This window comes from Vipera berus (genome assembly GCF_964194415.1).
Source record: "Vipera berus genome assembly, chromosome: 2".
In the NCBI taxonomy this organism is placed as follows: Eukaryota; Metazoa; Chordata; class Lepidosauria; order Squamata; family Viperidae; genus Vipera; species Vipera berus.
In genome coordinates, this window is record NC_138203.1 from 207266903 (window position 1) to 207282364 (window position 15462).

The window sequence follows — 15462 nt, forward strand, 5'->3', positions numbered from 1 at the left end:
CTACTAGCACTGATGATATTACCTAGTTTGGTAATGAAACATCTACAGGAAATAACCAGGCTCATAGAGCAACAACAACCCCATATTTCCACCCTGAGCAACAAATATTCTCTCCCCATAGATTTGAGTGTATGAATATTTGCCTTTAGCCTCTCTTTCTTTTTGACAATCTGCAATACCCATTTAATGCTAAGAAAACCTGTATGCTAGCCAGCTTGTGTTGTTCCTCGTCCTTCCCAGCAGCTCTCTCTCTCTCTCTCCTCTCTCTCTCTCTCTCATTTTGCTTTATTCTAGAGAGTGTTAACATCTCTTCTTCACTGTGCCAGTTACACTCAGTCAAGAAGCAGCAATCTGTAAAGAGACAGAAAAGACGACCAAGAGGATATTTATTGGTCTGCTTATTGTTTTGGATGCTGCTTTCTGCCTTTCCCATTGTGCAGAGAGAAAGAAGACATCTCTTGAACAAGTGGAAGAGGGAGAGCACACTCGTAGGCAGGGAGAGCATAGCAACCAGGCTCTACCATGCAGAAGAGCCAGGAGCATCATGCTCAAAAGGTAAGAGGCTGCAATTTGTATTGGAAGCACTTCAGGTGATGCCACAGAGGTGGAGCAGAGAGGAGCTGCAGCAGATGGTGCTCTTTCCTATCAAAGGGGTTGAGATACAGAATAGCAGCTTTGGGTAAGTGTGGCAAGGGGTCTATTGTGTGTAACCGGATCCCCAAGGATTTATCTGTATTGCCCTTGGAAGGGGTAGAGCTTTCTGCTCCTGGATTGATAGCAGCAGATGAAGGTGGGCGGGTGGCCCTCATGATGAAATGTTCGTCTCACCCTTTATAATTAGCAAGTTCCCTCATCACCTGCACTTCACAGGCAGTCAGCCGCATCCAACCCTAGAGGCAGCTGTTTTTTCTAAAAGGCAGCAGGTGTTTCCACAAGGGTGACTCATGTGGGTAATTAGCAGGTGGGTGGGAGGGCAAGAATTGGAATCAGTGGGTTTTGGGGTGAGGGTCAGAGAGTGTTTGCATCAGTTACTGTCCCTTTGCTCCACTTGATTCAACAGGTGACAAGCGCCACTGAACACTGTGATAGGGAATAAGGGAGAGAGGTGGAAGGGCTTACTGTGTTGTGCTCAGCCTGCTTTGCTACACTTGGGAAGTGCTAGACCAAAAATTGGGGCTGGTCTTTGGAGTCCTATGGAGTCTGCCCCTACCCTCTCCCCTCCCCCCCCCACACCCACCCACCCATGAAGGTCCTGTGTTATCTGGTTGGCTTTTTCCTTTTTGGGGGGGTGGGCACTGAGTTTTGTTATCCAGAGGTATCTTTCCTGTTGTCTAGCCCTTACCCCACAAAATTCTTAAAAAGCTCTGAATCCACCAAGAACCAACCTACAACATGTTGTTGGCTGAAGATTCAAAAACTCATTACAAAAACTCTGCTTTTCCTTGCTGGACAACAGAAGTTTTCTCTGTCCATTACCAAAAATAATACAAACTTGGGGATATATATTATTCAAACTTCTCTTTTGTAGTTTCTTAGATTCTAGCACTTTACAAGTTATTGCCTCTTCCTTAAGTCTTCTGGGAGGATTTATGCAATGAGAATATGTTCGACTATGGATGAATGCGATTTATGAAGTTCTGCAGTGGGGATTCTTTTCCTGGGTGTTATATTTCAGACCCCATGTTTTATTGTAGGGCAAACATTTTGTATAGGACAGAGAAGGAAAAAGAGGAGATTACTGTTTAGAGTTTTTTTTAAAAAGGGAATGAAGTGCTTAGAATAATTAAATAATAGGCTGAAGCAGTATCTGTTATTGGTTCAATCTGATTCTACTTGAATCAAGCTTGGTTTCATGTAATTTGTTACCTGCAAATATAGAAATATGGATAGATGTTTTTTATTTCTTTCGTTCCAGATTGTTTTCCATTGGTTAATTACTTCCTTGGAATTCTGGAGTGACAGAATTTGTTTGCTATATATTTCCATACAAAACTGGGCAAGGGCACAGCCAGTGCAGATTTCACAGTGTTATAAATTCGTGTATCTACTTGATCCTTGAAATGAATTTTACCTCCTTAATGATTTCCATGTCTCTTGTGAACTTCAGAAGAAATCCAGAAGCACAATCCAAAGGAAGCACAGCCCAGATGCAAAGACTCAGATAGATTGATTAGCATCCGTTAGATTTTTAGGTAATCTCTTGGTTGATTCTTACCTTTTGGACAGAGATTATAGGTGTCAAAAGTCTGTCTTTTTCTCTCTGACAGAGCTGGTAAGCAGCAGGCAAAGCCAAGACAAGCCTTACTAAAGCATTGATAAAACAGAAAGGTTTTTTTTCTTTTTCAGTGACATTCAAGATGGTAATCTCTTCCACAGGTGTCTTCCCCTTGCATTTGAGAGCAGTAAAAGGAATATCTTGTTTCTGGATAAGCCAATGTGGAATATTTATTTATTTGTTTATTTAGTTATATTTATATACCGCCCTTTCCCTGAGGACTCAGGGCGGTTTACAGGGAATTAAAAAATCCAACATACAAAAGTTAAAACCGAATTAAAAAATATTAAATTGACCCTGTACACAATTAAAACCCCAATTAAAATATAAATCATCACAGCCATTCCTCAGTGACAGTACTTGGCTAGTACAATATGATGGGAAAATCCACAATCCCAGTTGCACAGTTTGAAAAGATCAGCTGGCCATGATCCATTTGATTTTTAAGATATTAAAAAATGTGAATTTTCCATGCTTTGGCGGTGAGCATGGGTGACACAGATACAGGCATCAAATATCCTAAGGCACCTCTATCAATCATAGACAAACAGAAAAAAAACACACCAACAAGGAGGACAAAAGAAAACAAAATTGTATAAAGCAAGCTTGTGTAAGTGTGCATGTATGCAAATTTAGTAATTGCTGTCTTAGAAATAGAAATACAATCATGCATATCATCATATTGGGAGACAATGTTTGGGTAGCCTGTGTGCCTGCTCAATCTGTTATCCAGATGGTACTACTGATGGGCAACTTGAAGGCCCCAGATCACCTTCTTGTGGATCTTTTATTTAAAACAGAAATGGAACCCTAACCCTTCAAACAAGGGATTCTTCTCTTTAACAGTAGGATCCATAATCCTTTTTAATGACCCTCTTCCAGCAAAGTGGCTTGAGGAAATAATTCATGTGATCTGATTTCACTGTGAATGTAAAACTTGTTCTCTCCTTAGCAGTGGGTGATAATGCAGAGTGTGAACAGAATAACTACCAATGGCAGGAAATTGTATGGGCAACAACTTTTGATTTATTTTACTTCTAATTGAAAATTTAATTATAATGTATAAAATAGGTTGCTCTGATTCCAAAATTATGCAAACAATTATTAACAATTTCCAAACACAAATAAAGTCTTGGCTCATAAAACACCAGATTTAACAGTGGTTGAACAGAAGAAATTGTGGATAAAAGATGTTATCTGGGGGATAGTAGAATAGAAGACCACAAAATATCAAGATCTGAAAATCAAAGTTGAAAGATTATGGAATAAAACAGCCACAGTAGTCCCACTAGGGATCCACACGTATACTATGCTGATATACTATGACAAGAACTTGATGAGTATGAAGCCAACGCCAACTAAAGAACTGGCTGTTATGATTTCATGTTGAAGTAGTGCTCCAGTTGTTTTGGAATTGCAACCCATGTCTCCTATTAAGCAAAGGTAGAACCAATAGTAATAGGCACTTTGGATGCAATCCCAAAACAACTGTAACACACTTGAACAGCATTGATAATATTACCATTGGTCAATTGCAAATGACAGGATTATTTAGAACAGCTTACAGCCTGAAACGATGCCACCAAGCATCATCATCATCAGCCAATCCTAAATCTTTGGGAAGAACTCAAAAGGTGGATAAAACATCTGGTTGACTGTACAGCAAACCATAATGATAAGGAAAGACTTTTGATTTGTGAAAGGCAGTATATGATTTTTCCAGTGTACCTTGTGATTCAGTAGTGCCATAGATTCTTTTCCCCTTAGCACGAGAATTTTTTTTTACTAATATCTAAGGCTGGTTTTAGGCAGGGAGATCCAGGTGCTGCCAACCGAAATGCCCTGTACAACTTTCCCCTCCTTTCCTCCTTATACTTTTGTTTTTGGCGAAAATGTAAACAATGGAAGAAAGGATGCAAGGCAGTGACATCTAGACAGCCTATAAAAATATTCCATAAAGGAATGGTAACTGCATAAGAAAAGTCTAGTCTGGAAGCACCATCTGTTTGAAAGGAGTACAGACAGAATAATCATTATTAGTGAGGTAAAGAATTGACTCATGCATTGTAGCTATTTCCCTTATTTTTTTAAAAAAGAAATACATTTACCAGATATTTATTAGAAGAATGCAATTCCAGCCCTAAGGTGGGAATATCTAATGAGCTAGTTCTCCTCCCAATATCCAGTAATGCTATATTCAAGTTAGTTATTAAAGTGATCCCAAGAAAGTTAGATAATCATGTTTACATAATATATTCCCCATGCAGTGGAAACAATATATGTAATTTGATAATGGTAAAGTAAATCTTGCTACATTAAAGTTTTGGACATGTTAGGAGTCTTGACAGTATATTTGCAATAAATTTTTAATAGGTATTTTTATTTAAGACGCTGAGCTTGTCGATCAGAAGGTTGGCAGTTTGGCGGGTCGAATCCCGAGTGCCATGTAACAGAGTGAGCGCCTGTTACTCGTCCCAGCTTCTGCCAACCTAGCAGTTCGAAAGCACGTAAAAATGAAAGTAGAAAAATAGGGACCACGATGGTGGGAAGGTAACAGTGTTCCATGCGCCTTTGGCATCTAGTCATGCCGGCCACATGACCATGGAGACGTCCTCGGACAAGCGCTGGCTCTTCGGCTTTGAAACGGAGATGAGCACCGGCCTATAGAGTCAGAAACGACTAGCACGCATGTGCGGGGGAACCTTTACCTTTAAGCAAGTAAATGAGCATTCAACTCATTTAACAATATTCAAAAACACAAAACAAAAGACAATACGCAAGGTGGACTCTAAAATGATACTAACTACTAAAAGCCAGATGAATCATTTTTCAAAGGCTGAGGCAGTGAGGGCCAAGCACAACTAAGGGAGTCTTCCATAGTTTGGAAGAAGCCAAGACAGGGTTTCTTCTGCCTGTCAGACAGATGGGTTCCTTGTGCAAAAGAGACTATATTCCTCCCACAAGAAGGCACCAGTGACTTCCCTCAGGCTTAATGTTAGTCTGATTTCACCCAATAGCTTTGAGGACAAGGAAAAGTTGATAGCTGCCATCTTATGCTGACCACATTTCAAGCTGAAGTTGTTGCTGAGGCTACATCTCTATGATTTGTCCCAATCTTGGAGTCCAAATGAATTTATTAACAGAAGCAACTTGTTCTTAGTGGAAGACCCAATGTTTTGTTTAACTCTCCCTTCTATCACCATTGTAAAGCAAATACCTCATACCAGGTAGTTAAGAAACCCAATGCTGGCCTGTTCTTCATGGATACAGTGGGACAACATTCTTTGATTCTTCTCTCCCTGTGAGAGGATGTGATTAGCTAGGGGCTAAGCTTTGCTGATCCCTATAATGTGTTTCCTCTAAATAAGTCTCCTGTTTTAGTTATAAAACTTAAGTTAAATTGCTGCTCTTAGGAATGCTCATGTGCACCCGCTAAGCTTTAATTGCAATATCCATTTTTTGAGACAAGTTCATGGTGGTCATGAAGAACATGACACTTTTTTCAGCTCCTGGTCTCCACATGAAGATTGAAACTGAGCAGGATCAGTAACATGCTTAAGATCATTGCAGATAGCTAAGAAAGACAAACTACAAGGCAGCAGGATGAACTAGTTTTATTGTTCCATGGAGTTCCATAGTGGGCTGTTTACTTGCTTTATTTTAAGTTGCAAATCATCAGATTCAACAGTATTCACAATGAAGGAAGGAAGGGAGGGAGGGAGGAAGGTAGGCAGGCAGGCAGGCAGGCAGGCAGGCAACAACAGTATTTCTATGGTATGTTTGCCATTCAGACTTGCCTGCATGCTCTCAAAATTGACAGACATTCACTTGAGCTTCTGCTCAGTAAGATGGAATTTCCACAGAACCGGCTACTTCAGCTTCATGCCTTTTAGTTCTAGCTTGCTGTGCCATGTAGTAACCTGCTAGACAGAGCTGTGAGAAATAGGCTCCCTCCTTCTTCCAGTCAGGTTTCTGTGACTTATCACCTACTACCTTGACTTCCTCATTAGACTGCAGCCTATAAGAAAGGGAAGCCATCCAGCAGCTTCCTTTTCCCTGCGGCAACCAGGTTGCAGTCTCCCATCATACCGTATTTACCAATTGCCTATTACTATTTTCATATTTGCTCCCATTTTCTATTTCTTCCTCTCTCTTTTTGTCTTATCTGCAGGTGCTAAGTCAATCAGGAACTGGTTCCTTTTACCTGCAAACTCTATCCCTGTTATTACCCATTTTAAAAAATAGAGCCTTCCCCGTGGTTCCCAGAAAAGTAGAACCAGGTGGTTTGTTTATTGTTACATTTACATCCCACTTTTTCTAGGCATCAGGCATGGGGATTGTCTTTAGTGGCAACCTATACTATCTCACAATTAGGCTGCAGTCTTTTAGGCTCACAATCACTGTTATGATGCTCCAGACCCAGAAATGCAAATTCAAGGCCCTGCGGTTGGCAGAGGTCTTTTGTTTCTGCCAATTGAAACAAGTAATCGGAAGGAGTAATTTTTCTCTCCGCTGAATAAATTAGCATGTTTTACCTGTCCATTGTTCCTGAATCACTAACATAGTGTATGAGCAGTAAAAGAAGTTTAGTTCAGTAAGTTGTGGACAAGTAATATTACAGCTTTATGTTAAATAATAAATCCAATTTAACTTGGCTGAGAAGTTGCAAACATTACTTGAAAGAGTAGATGATCTGAGATGAAAACAGTTGCCTTACATACAGTTGTATGTAAGAATATGTTTTAAAACAAATAAGATTACTTTAAAAAAGCTTTTATTTTATTCATTATAAATAACATATGGAAAGACAGGCTCTTCAGAATTCTCTTTAATTCTCTAAAAGTATAATTGCCATGGTAATTGGAACACTTTACCCCCAGAGGTGAGATGCACCCCGCTCTTCTGGCCTTCAGAAAAAGTATTAAAAACTGGCTCTGACAATTTGCATGGGCTTTGAAGAAGGATAGGCAACCCTGGGGATGGCTGGAGTCATAAGGGCGTTCTCTCCACCTTTTAAATTTTTAATGCTGCAACTCCACCTTTTCATATAGTTTTTAACTTTGCACATATTTATGCTTTTATATTTGGTGACATTTTTATGGTAAGCTGACCAGAAACACTTAGGTGAGATTGGTGGTATAGAAATGAGATGAATGAATGAATGAATGAATGAATGAATGAATACTTTAAGGTATCGATCAATTTTTCATTTTCTAAACTTATTTGGATGGACTGCCTGTAGTGTATGCGTCTTAAGCATACACAGGATGTCAGCACAGCAGGGGGCTGGACAGCTCCAGGCTATAACCGCTTTTGGCGCGAAAGCCTGAATGGAGCAAGCCTGACAGCTCCGGGGCATGGTCAGCTCTGGTGGGAAGCCAGGGTTTAAATCCATTGGTCACCTGCACTGGCGGGAAGCCCAGGTTTGAATCTATTGGTTGCAATTCACCTGGGCAGGTATAAAGAGACGCCAGGTAACCCCGTTGCCCAGCTTCGTTCCTGTCCTCAATAAACAAGTTACTACCCAGCTAAAGGTGTCCGTCTCTCTGTGTGACCATGCGACATTGCACTGGCGACGAAGGTGGGATCCTGCACAGGAAATCGCTAGCTGCGGACGAAACCCCATCGGCAGCACCGGATCCGAATGCAGGACGACCCGAGACAGCGGGATGGCACAACTGGGTCAGTATCCCCTTTTCAATAGTAATTGCCCCGAAGAGTGGGAGGCCTTCGTGGGACAGCTCGAGTGCTACCTAAGGGCAAACGGGGTTAAAGATGACCAGCAGAAAGCGGCGGCACTACTCTGCAGCTGCGGGACAGACACGTACCAGCTGGCGGTTGGTCTCTGCTCACCCAACAACGTCCACACCATCGGGTACAGTGAGCTGCTAATGAAGCTGACCGAGCACTTCAGACCGGAGACATCTGAGATCGCGTGGAGGTATCGGTTCGAGAAATGGGATCAATGGCCAGGTGAGTCTGCCAAACAATACATGGCTGCCCTAAGGCAGGTAGCCCGTCTCTGCAATTTTGAAAATTTAGAGATCAGGCTGCGTGATCGGATCGTCTGTGGGTTGCGAGATCGGAAGCTGCGGCAGAAGATATTCGCGAAGCAGAAGCTAACCCTGAGGGACGTCCAGGAGGAATTCCTAGCCTGGGACGTGGCAGAGGAGTCCGACACGAGGGAGGGCGGCACCATCTACCAGCTGAGCGGCTGCTGCGGGGCAGAAGAGTCAGCATGCGAAATGGACCCCATACACCGGACCCCTCGCCAGTTCACCACAACCCGAGGCAACTCGAGGGAGCCAGGACCAGCCGCGACGGACTTGAAGTGCCAGGAGTGCAGGTGCGGAGGAAACACCCCCCGGGCTACCCAACTCCCTGGTTACAGTGTGGACCGGCCCCGGTCTACCCAGCACGGCGGCTGCGGACAACCCCGGTCTACCCAGTGTTCCGGCGGCAGCGCGAACGGCCCCAGATCAACCCGTTGTGCAAGCTGCAGAGAACAGCATCCACGATCTACCTGCCGGTTCAAATCGGCAAAGTGCTGGGCCTGTGGAAAGACCGGGCACATCGCGTCAGTCTGCAGAAGCAAGCAACGGGACAGCCTGCACGAAGTGGAAGCGGAGTTCCAGGCTACTACAGGTACCGGGGAACGATTGCAGAGACTGACGGTCAGCCACACGGAGGGACGGGCGGCCGTTTGCTCAACAGGGGGACCCCCGACACTCACCCCAAAAATAAAACTAAGGGTGAAACTGCAAGGGATCCCCTGCACAATGGAGCTGGACTCAGAGTCAGCCATGTCAATCATCTCCGCCAGGACGTTTAAAGAAATTTGCGAGTGGAGCGGCCAATGGGTTCCCTTGAGGCCATCCAGACTGACCCTCTCTGACTTTCAAAATTCTCCAATTAACGTTCGGGGGAGGCGTCGGTGATGGTACAGTATAGGGGGTTCATGGGCAAATTGAATGTATTGGTCGTCGAAGGGCAGCGGACCAGCCTCGTGGGGTTAGGGTGGTTCAAAGCGCTGGGCATTGGAATCACGGGGATTCACCAGACGTGGAGCTGCCATTCACTGGAATCTGTCTGCAAAGATTTCGCAGACGTTTTCGATGAACAATTAGGAAGATACACCGGTCCCCCAATTTCATTTAAGTTAAAACCCCAGGTTCAGCCCATCAGAATGAAGGCTAGGTGGGTCCCATTCGCATTAAAGCACAAGATAGAGCGGGAATTGGATAAGCTGGTAGACCAGGGGGTGTTAACACCAGTCGACGGAGTGGAATGGGAGACCCCCATCGTAACGCCTCTCAAGGCAAACGGCGAGGTCCGAATTTGCACCGACTATAAGGGGACCCTTAACCGAGCTCTGAGCGCCCATTCCTACCCAGTCCCCGCAGTCAGCAGCATCCTGGCGTCCCTACAGGGCAGGGTGGTGTTTGCAAAGTTGGATCTTGCCCAAGCTTATCAGCAGCTACTGGTCGGCCCAGAGGCTGCTAAAGCGCAAACGATAGTCACCCACAAAGGGGCGTTCCGGGTAGACCGGCTGCAGTTCGGGGTCAGCGTGGCTCCGGGAATTTTCCAGGAGGTGATGGAAAGAACCCTCAAGGGGATACCAGGGTTTTGCCCCTATTTTGATGACGTCCTAATTGCAGGGAGCTCCGAGGGTGTGTTGGCAGACCGATTGAAAGCTGTACTACAGAGATTTAGGGCTGCAGGACTGAAACTCAAAAGGGAAAAATGCAAGATTGGGGTGAAGGAAACAGAGTTCCTAGAGTTCAGGATCGATGCTCAAGGCATCCATCCAGCTGCATCCAAGGTCAGGGCAATCAAAGAAACCCCAATTCCCAAAAACAAGTCCGAGTTGCAGGCATTCCTGGGTCTCCTCAACTTTTATCATACATTCTTGCCACACAAAGCAACAATTGCAGAACCTTTACACAGGCTGCTAGACAAGCAGGCATCCTGGGACTGGTCTGACACACACACAAACTCATTCAACACACTGAAGAATTTGTTAGCAGGCAATGCTACAGTCACACACTTCAGAGAGGACCAGCCAATCTGCCTTGCGTGCGATGCATCCCCTTATGGGATTGGGGCAGTCCTCAGCCACTTAGAGGAGGATGGAACTCAAAGCCCCATCGCATACTACTCCCGGACCCTGTCAGCTGCAGAACGAAATTACGCACAGATAGATAAGGAGGCGCTGGCAGTGGTTGCAGGAGTAAAGAAATTTCATGACTACCTATATGGTAGGGAATTCCTAATTTATACTGACCATTAGCCATTGTTGGGGCTGTTTACAATGGAGAAGCAGACACCACAGATCCTGTCACCCAGAACGCTACGCTGGTCCATCTTCCTGTCAGCATACACATGCAAGTTGGTACATAGGCCAGGCAGGGAGATGGGGCACGCAGATGGCCTCAGCAGACTCCCCTTAAGGGACACGGAGCCGGACCCTGCACCTGCTGGCCAAATATTGGCAATACAGGAGCTGCCAGAATGCCCCCTCAACGCTAAGGACATGGCCACAGAGACTCCCAAGGACAAAGTCCTGAGCAGGGTACAATCGTGGGTGAGCAGTGGATGGCAGGACAAATCACCAGGGCAAGAGTTCAGTGCATTTTTCTCCAGGAGGCATGAAATGTCAACACACAAGGGGTGTCTGTTGTGGGGGAGTAGAGTAATAATTCCACAGAGCCTAAAAGGAAGGGTCTTGCAATCACTCCCTGAGGGCCACCCAGGGGTCGTAAGGATGAAAGCTCTGGCAAGGAGCTACCTGTGGTGGCCAGGCTTAGACAAGGAAATTGAAGGGTTAGTCGCTGGGTGTTACACATGCCAAAGGTCATGACCAGAACAACCACATGCACCAGTACACAAGTGGGAGGAAACACACACCCCATGGTCCAGGGTGCATATAGATTATGTGGGGCCATTTCAGGGACACACATTCTTAGTAGCGGTAGACAGCCATTCTAAGTGGTTGGAGGTGGTGCCCGTAAGCAACATGACTTCAGCAGGAACCATTCAGGCGTTAAGGGGGTTGTTTGCAACACATGGTCTGCCAGATGTAATTGTGTCAGATAACGGAACACAATTTACTTCGTCGGATTTCCAGGTGTTCCTGAGGACCTTGGGGATTAGACACGCCACCTCAGCCCCTTCCCACCTGGCCAGTAATGGGTTGGCAGAACGATTCGTCAGAACAACAAAGGACGCCCTCAAGCGCATAATTCAGGGGGAATGGAAGCAAAGACTGGCCACTTTCCTTCTTCACCAACACTCAACACCCTGCTCAGCCACAGGCAAAAGCCCAGCGGAACTCAGATGGGGCAGACGCCTGATAACAACACTGGACAGGCTCCACCCAGACAGAGTAGCAGCAGACGTCGGGACCCCCAATATCAAAACAGTTTTTAACACCAGGGATCCTATCTGGGCAAGGAACTATAGCTCAGGTCACCCATGGGTGCCAGGGGAAATAATAGATCAAACAGGACCTCTATCCTACACGGTAAGGGTGGAGGGGGGACTCCTGTGGAAAAGGCACCTGGACTAGCTGAGGAAAAGGGCCCCTGAAAGGGTTTTTGAGGACACACTGGGGGCTGAGGAGGAAGAGGCAACACTAACACAAGCATCCAGGAGGGTTACCAGAGGGTCACAGAGGCCCCCCTACTCCAGGCAGGGAACTGACAGGGAAAACAGTCAAACACCAGACCCAAGTGAAGGAATAACACAAACTCCAGGCACCTCAACACACACACACACACCCCACAATCCACCACAACAACCACAGCAAGCAAGAAAGACAGGAGACAGCATCACACCACCGGATCCAGTCCCAAGGAGGTCGAGCAGGCCCCACAAGGCTCCAAGCTATCTCGCTGACTATGTGCATTCTTAGGGGGCCCCCCAAAAGGTGGAAAAGCAACTAAGGAAGAACAAATGTAAATATTGTGTGTATATATATATATATATATATATATATATATATATATATATATATATATATATATATGTAACAAGTGTATATAGTTATGGGGGATGGAATGGACAGAGGCTAATCCCTCACTATGGGGGAAGGGGTGTAGTGTATGCATCTTAAGCATACACAGGATGTCAGCACAGCAGGGGGCTGGACAGCTCCAGGCTATAACCGCTTTTGGCGGGAAAGCCTGAATGGAGCAAGCCTGACAGCTCCGGGGCATGGTCAGCTCTGGCGGGAAGCCAGGGTTTAAATCCATTGGTCACCTGCACTGGCGGGAAGCCCAGGTTTGAATCTATTGGTTGCAATTCACCTGGGCAGGTATAAAGAGACGCCAGGTAACCCCGTTGCCCAGCTTCGTTCCTGTCCTCAATAAACAAGTTACTACCCAGCTAAAGGTGTCCGTCTCTCTGTGTGACCATGCGACATTGCACTGCCCCTTCTTTAATTTCAGCCAGAATCAGAAGCTGCTTATGACTTAGTCAAGCATATGCATTGCAGAGTTTATTAATTGTTGTTATTGTTGTTAGTTGCAAAGTTGTGTCTGCATTGCAACATTCCTCCAGGCCTTCCTGTCCTCTACCATTTTCTGGAGTCCATTTAAGCTCACGCCTACTGCTTCAGTGACTCCATCCAGCCACCTCATTCTCTGTCGTCCCCTTCTTCTATTGCCCTCAATCTTTCCCAGCATTAGGCTCTTCTCCAGTGAGTCCTTCCTTCTCATTAGGTGGCCAAAGTATTTGAGTTTTAGCTTCGGGATCTGGCCTTCTAAAGAGCAGTCAGCGTTGATCTCCTCTAGGACTGACCAGTTTGATTGCCTTGCAGTCCAAGGAACTCGCAGGAGTCTTCTCCAGCACCATAGTTCAAAGGCCTCAATTCTTTGGCGCTCAGCCTTTTTTATGGTCCAACTTTCACAGCCATACATTGCAATTGGGAAGACCATAGCCTTGACTATATGCACTTTTGTTGACAGGGTGATGTCTCTGCTTTTTAGTATGCTGCTAGATTTGCCATGGCTTTCCTTCCCAGGAGCAAACGTCTTTTAATTTCTTGGCTGCAGTCCCAGTCTGCGGTGATCTTGGATCCCAGGAAAATAAAATCTGTCACTACCTCCATTTCTTCCCCATCTATTTGCCAGGAATTGAGAGGGCCAGATGTCCTCTTCCATATGAATTACAAACCAGATATAGTATTTTATCTGTCTCAGTGCTTCTCACTTTCTCCCACTCTTTTTATTTCAACAGTTTCTTTCCCATTTCCTATTTATACTGTATCAATTGGAAGTCTTTCTAGAAAACTTAGGTAGATCTTGTAGATTACCAAGGAACAACTACAGACTCTCTGAAGTTCCCTGCAGAGAGGCCCTATTCTTGAGAGAGTTTTCCTTTGTGCCTTTCTTCAGAACCAACGAAAAGAAAGAAAACGTAGCATATAATCTTTACAGCCCTCAATGAAAACTTCTCACGATTTATTATTATTTCTCACAATGGATGCAATGGAGTAAGAAATAAAAAATCACTCAAGATCTATTCTTTGTTTTCAGGAGCTCATGGTTTCCTCTAATGTAAACTAAAGGGAGAAAATGATCAATTTTTTTTATTAAAGAGTTTTACAAAAACAAAGTTTTACAATATATCCCCAAATCCCCCCCACCCCAAACCCGTCCACTTCCCCCCCCACTTCCCAGAGCTAAATACAGGATTATAGTTACAATAATCATATTCTAAATAAAAAGGAGAAAATGATCAATTTTTAAATGATACTCTAAAAAATGTATAGTATAGAACACAACATAGCTTCAGCACAAAACATTTTCCATTCCAAGTCAGAGCTGGGGAGACGTTTTCCCAATCTATTAAGATAAGGAGGTCAAGTAACCTAAGCCAGTGGGGGAAAAAAACTGTCCCAAGGGTCTCTTATTATAGCAATTTGAAGGATTTGCAATACTTTCATCCTGTCCAATATCTGTGTTGCACAATATCAACCCATATTCAGGTTGTCCTCAACTTTACAACCACAATTGAGCCCAAGCTTTCTGTTGCTAAGCAAGGCAGTTATTGAGTGAGTTTTGCTTCATTTTATGACCTTTTTGCTACGGTTGTTAGGAGAATCACTGCAACGGTTAAGTGAATCATTAAGGGAATCTGGCTTCCCCCATTGACTTTGCTCATTGGAAGCTGTCTGGGAAGGTTACAAATGGTCATCACATAACCCCGGATCAGTGCAAGCCCCCATATTTTAATCACATGACTGTGGGGATGCTGCAATGGTTGTAAGTGTTCATATTAAGGTTCTTCATTAAGGTTCTCTTAATGAAGAGAAGGACTAGGGGTGACATGATAGCAGTGTTCCAATATCTTAGGGGCTGCCACAAAGAAGAGGGAGTCAAGCTATTCTCCAAAGTGCCCAAAGGCAGGACAAGAAGCAATGGATGGAAACTAATTAAGGAGAGAAGCAACCTAGAGCTAAGGAGAAACTTCCTGACAGTTAGAACAATTAACCAGTGGAACAACCTGCCTCCAGAAGTGGTGAATGCTCCAACACTGGAAGTTTTTAAGAAGAGACTGGACAGCCATTTGTCTGAAATGGTATAGGGTTTCCTGCCTGAGCAGGGGGTTGGACTAGATGACCTCCAAGGTCCCTCCCAACTTTAGTATTATGAAGTTATGAAGTCTGGAAAATGGTCATTAGTCACTTTTTCCAGTGCTGTTGTAAATTCAAATGATCACTAAATGAGGACTACCGGTACCAAAGGGCAGGACTAGGAACATGTTGTGCTGACTGCCATCTTTCCTTTTTTAAACCTGGCCCCTCAGACACTGCTGACATATTGAGACCATTTCATCCACCTGTATTATTGTTTAAATTGCTTAAAGCCAGATGTCTTTACTTGCAATTATTTGTAATATGGATTGTGGTTTGGAGGACACAGTTTATCCATGCTCAGATGCATATATATATATATATATATATATATAAATATATATATATATATATATATATATATATATATATATATATATATATATATATATATATATATATATATATATATATATATATATATATATATATATATATATATATATATATATATATATATATATATATATATATATATATATATATATATATATATATATATATATATATATATATATATATATATATATATATATATATATATTTCAGA

General features: G+C 43.9%; 1 protein-coding gene across 1 annotated transcript in view; it reads left to right on the plus strand.

Moving 5' to 3' along the window:
• Positions 1 to 522: 522 nt before the first annotated feature.
• Positions 523 to 15462, plus strand: part of SLC6A7 (solute carrier family 6 member 7) — a gene marked incomplete at both ends in the record, with an annotated part of 43339 nt that continues 28399 nt past the window's right edge. Inside the window, one exon of the mRNA XM_081322028.1 lies at positions 523 to 555. Within this exon, the coding sequence (XP_081178154.1) occupies positions 523 to 555 (33 nt within the window). The remainder of the gene's footprint in view (positions 556 to 15462) is intronic.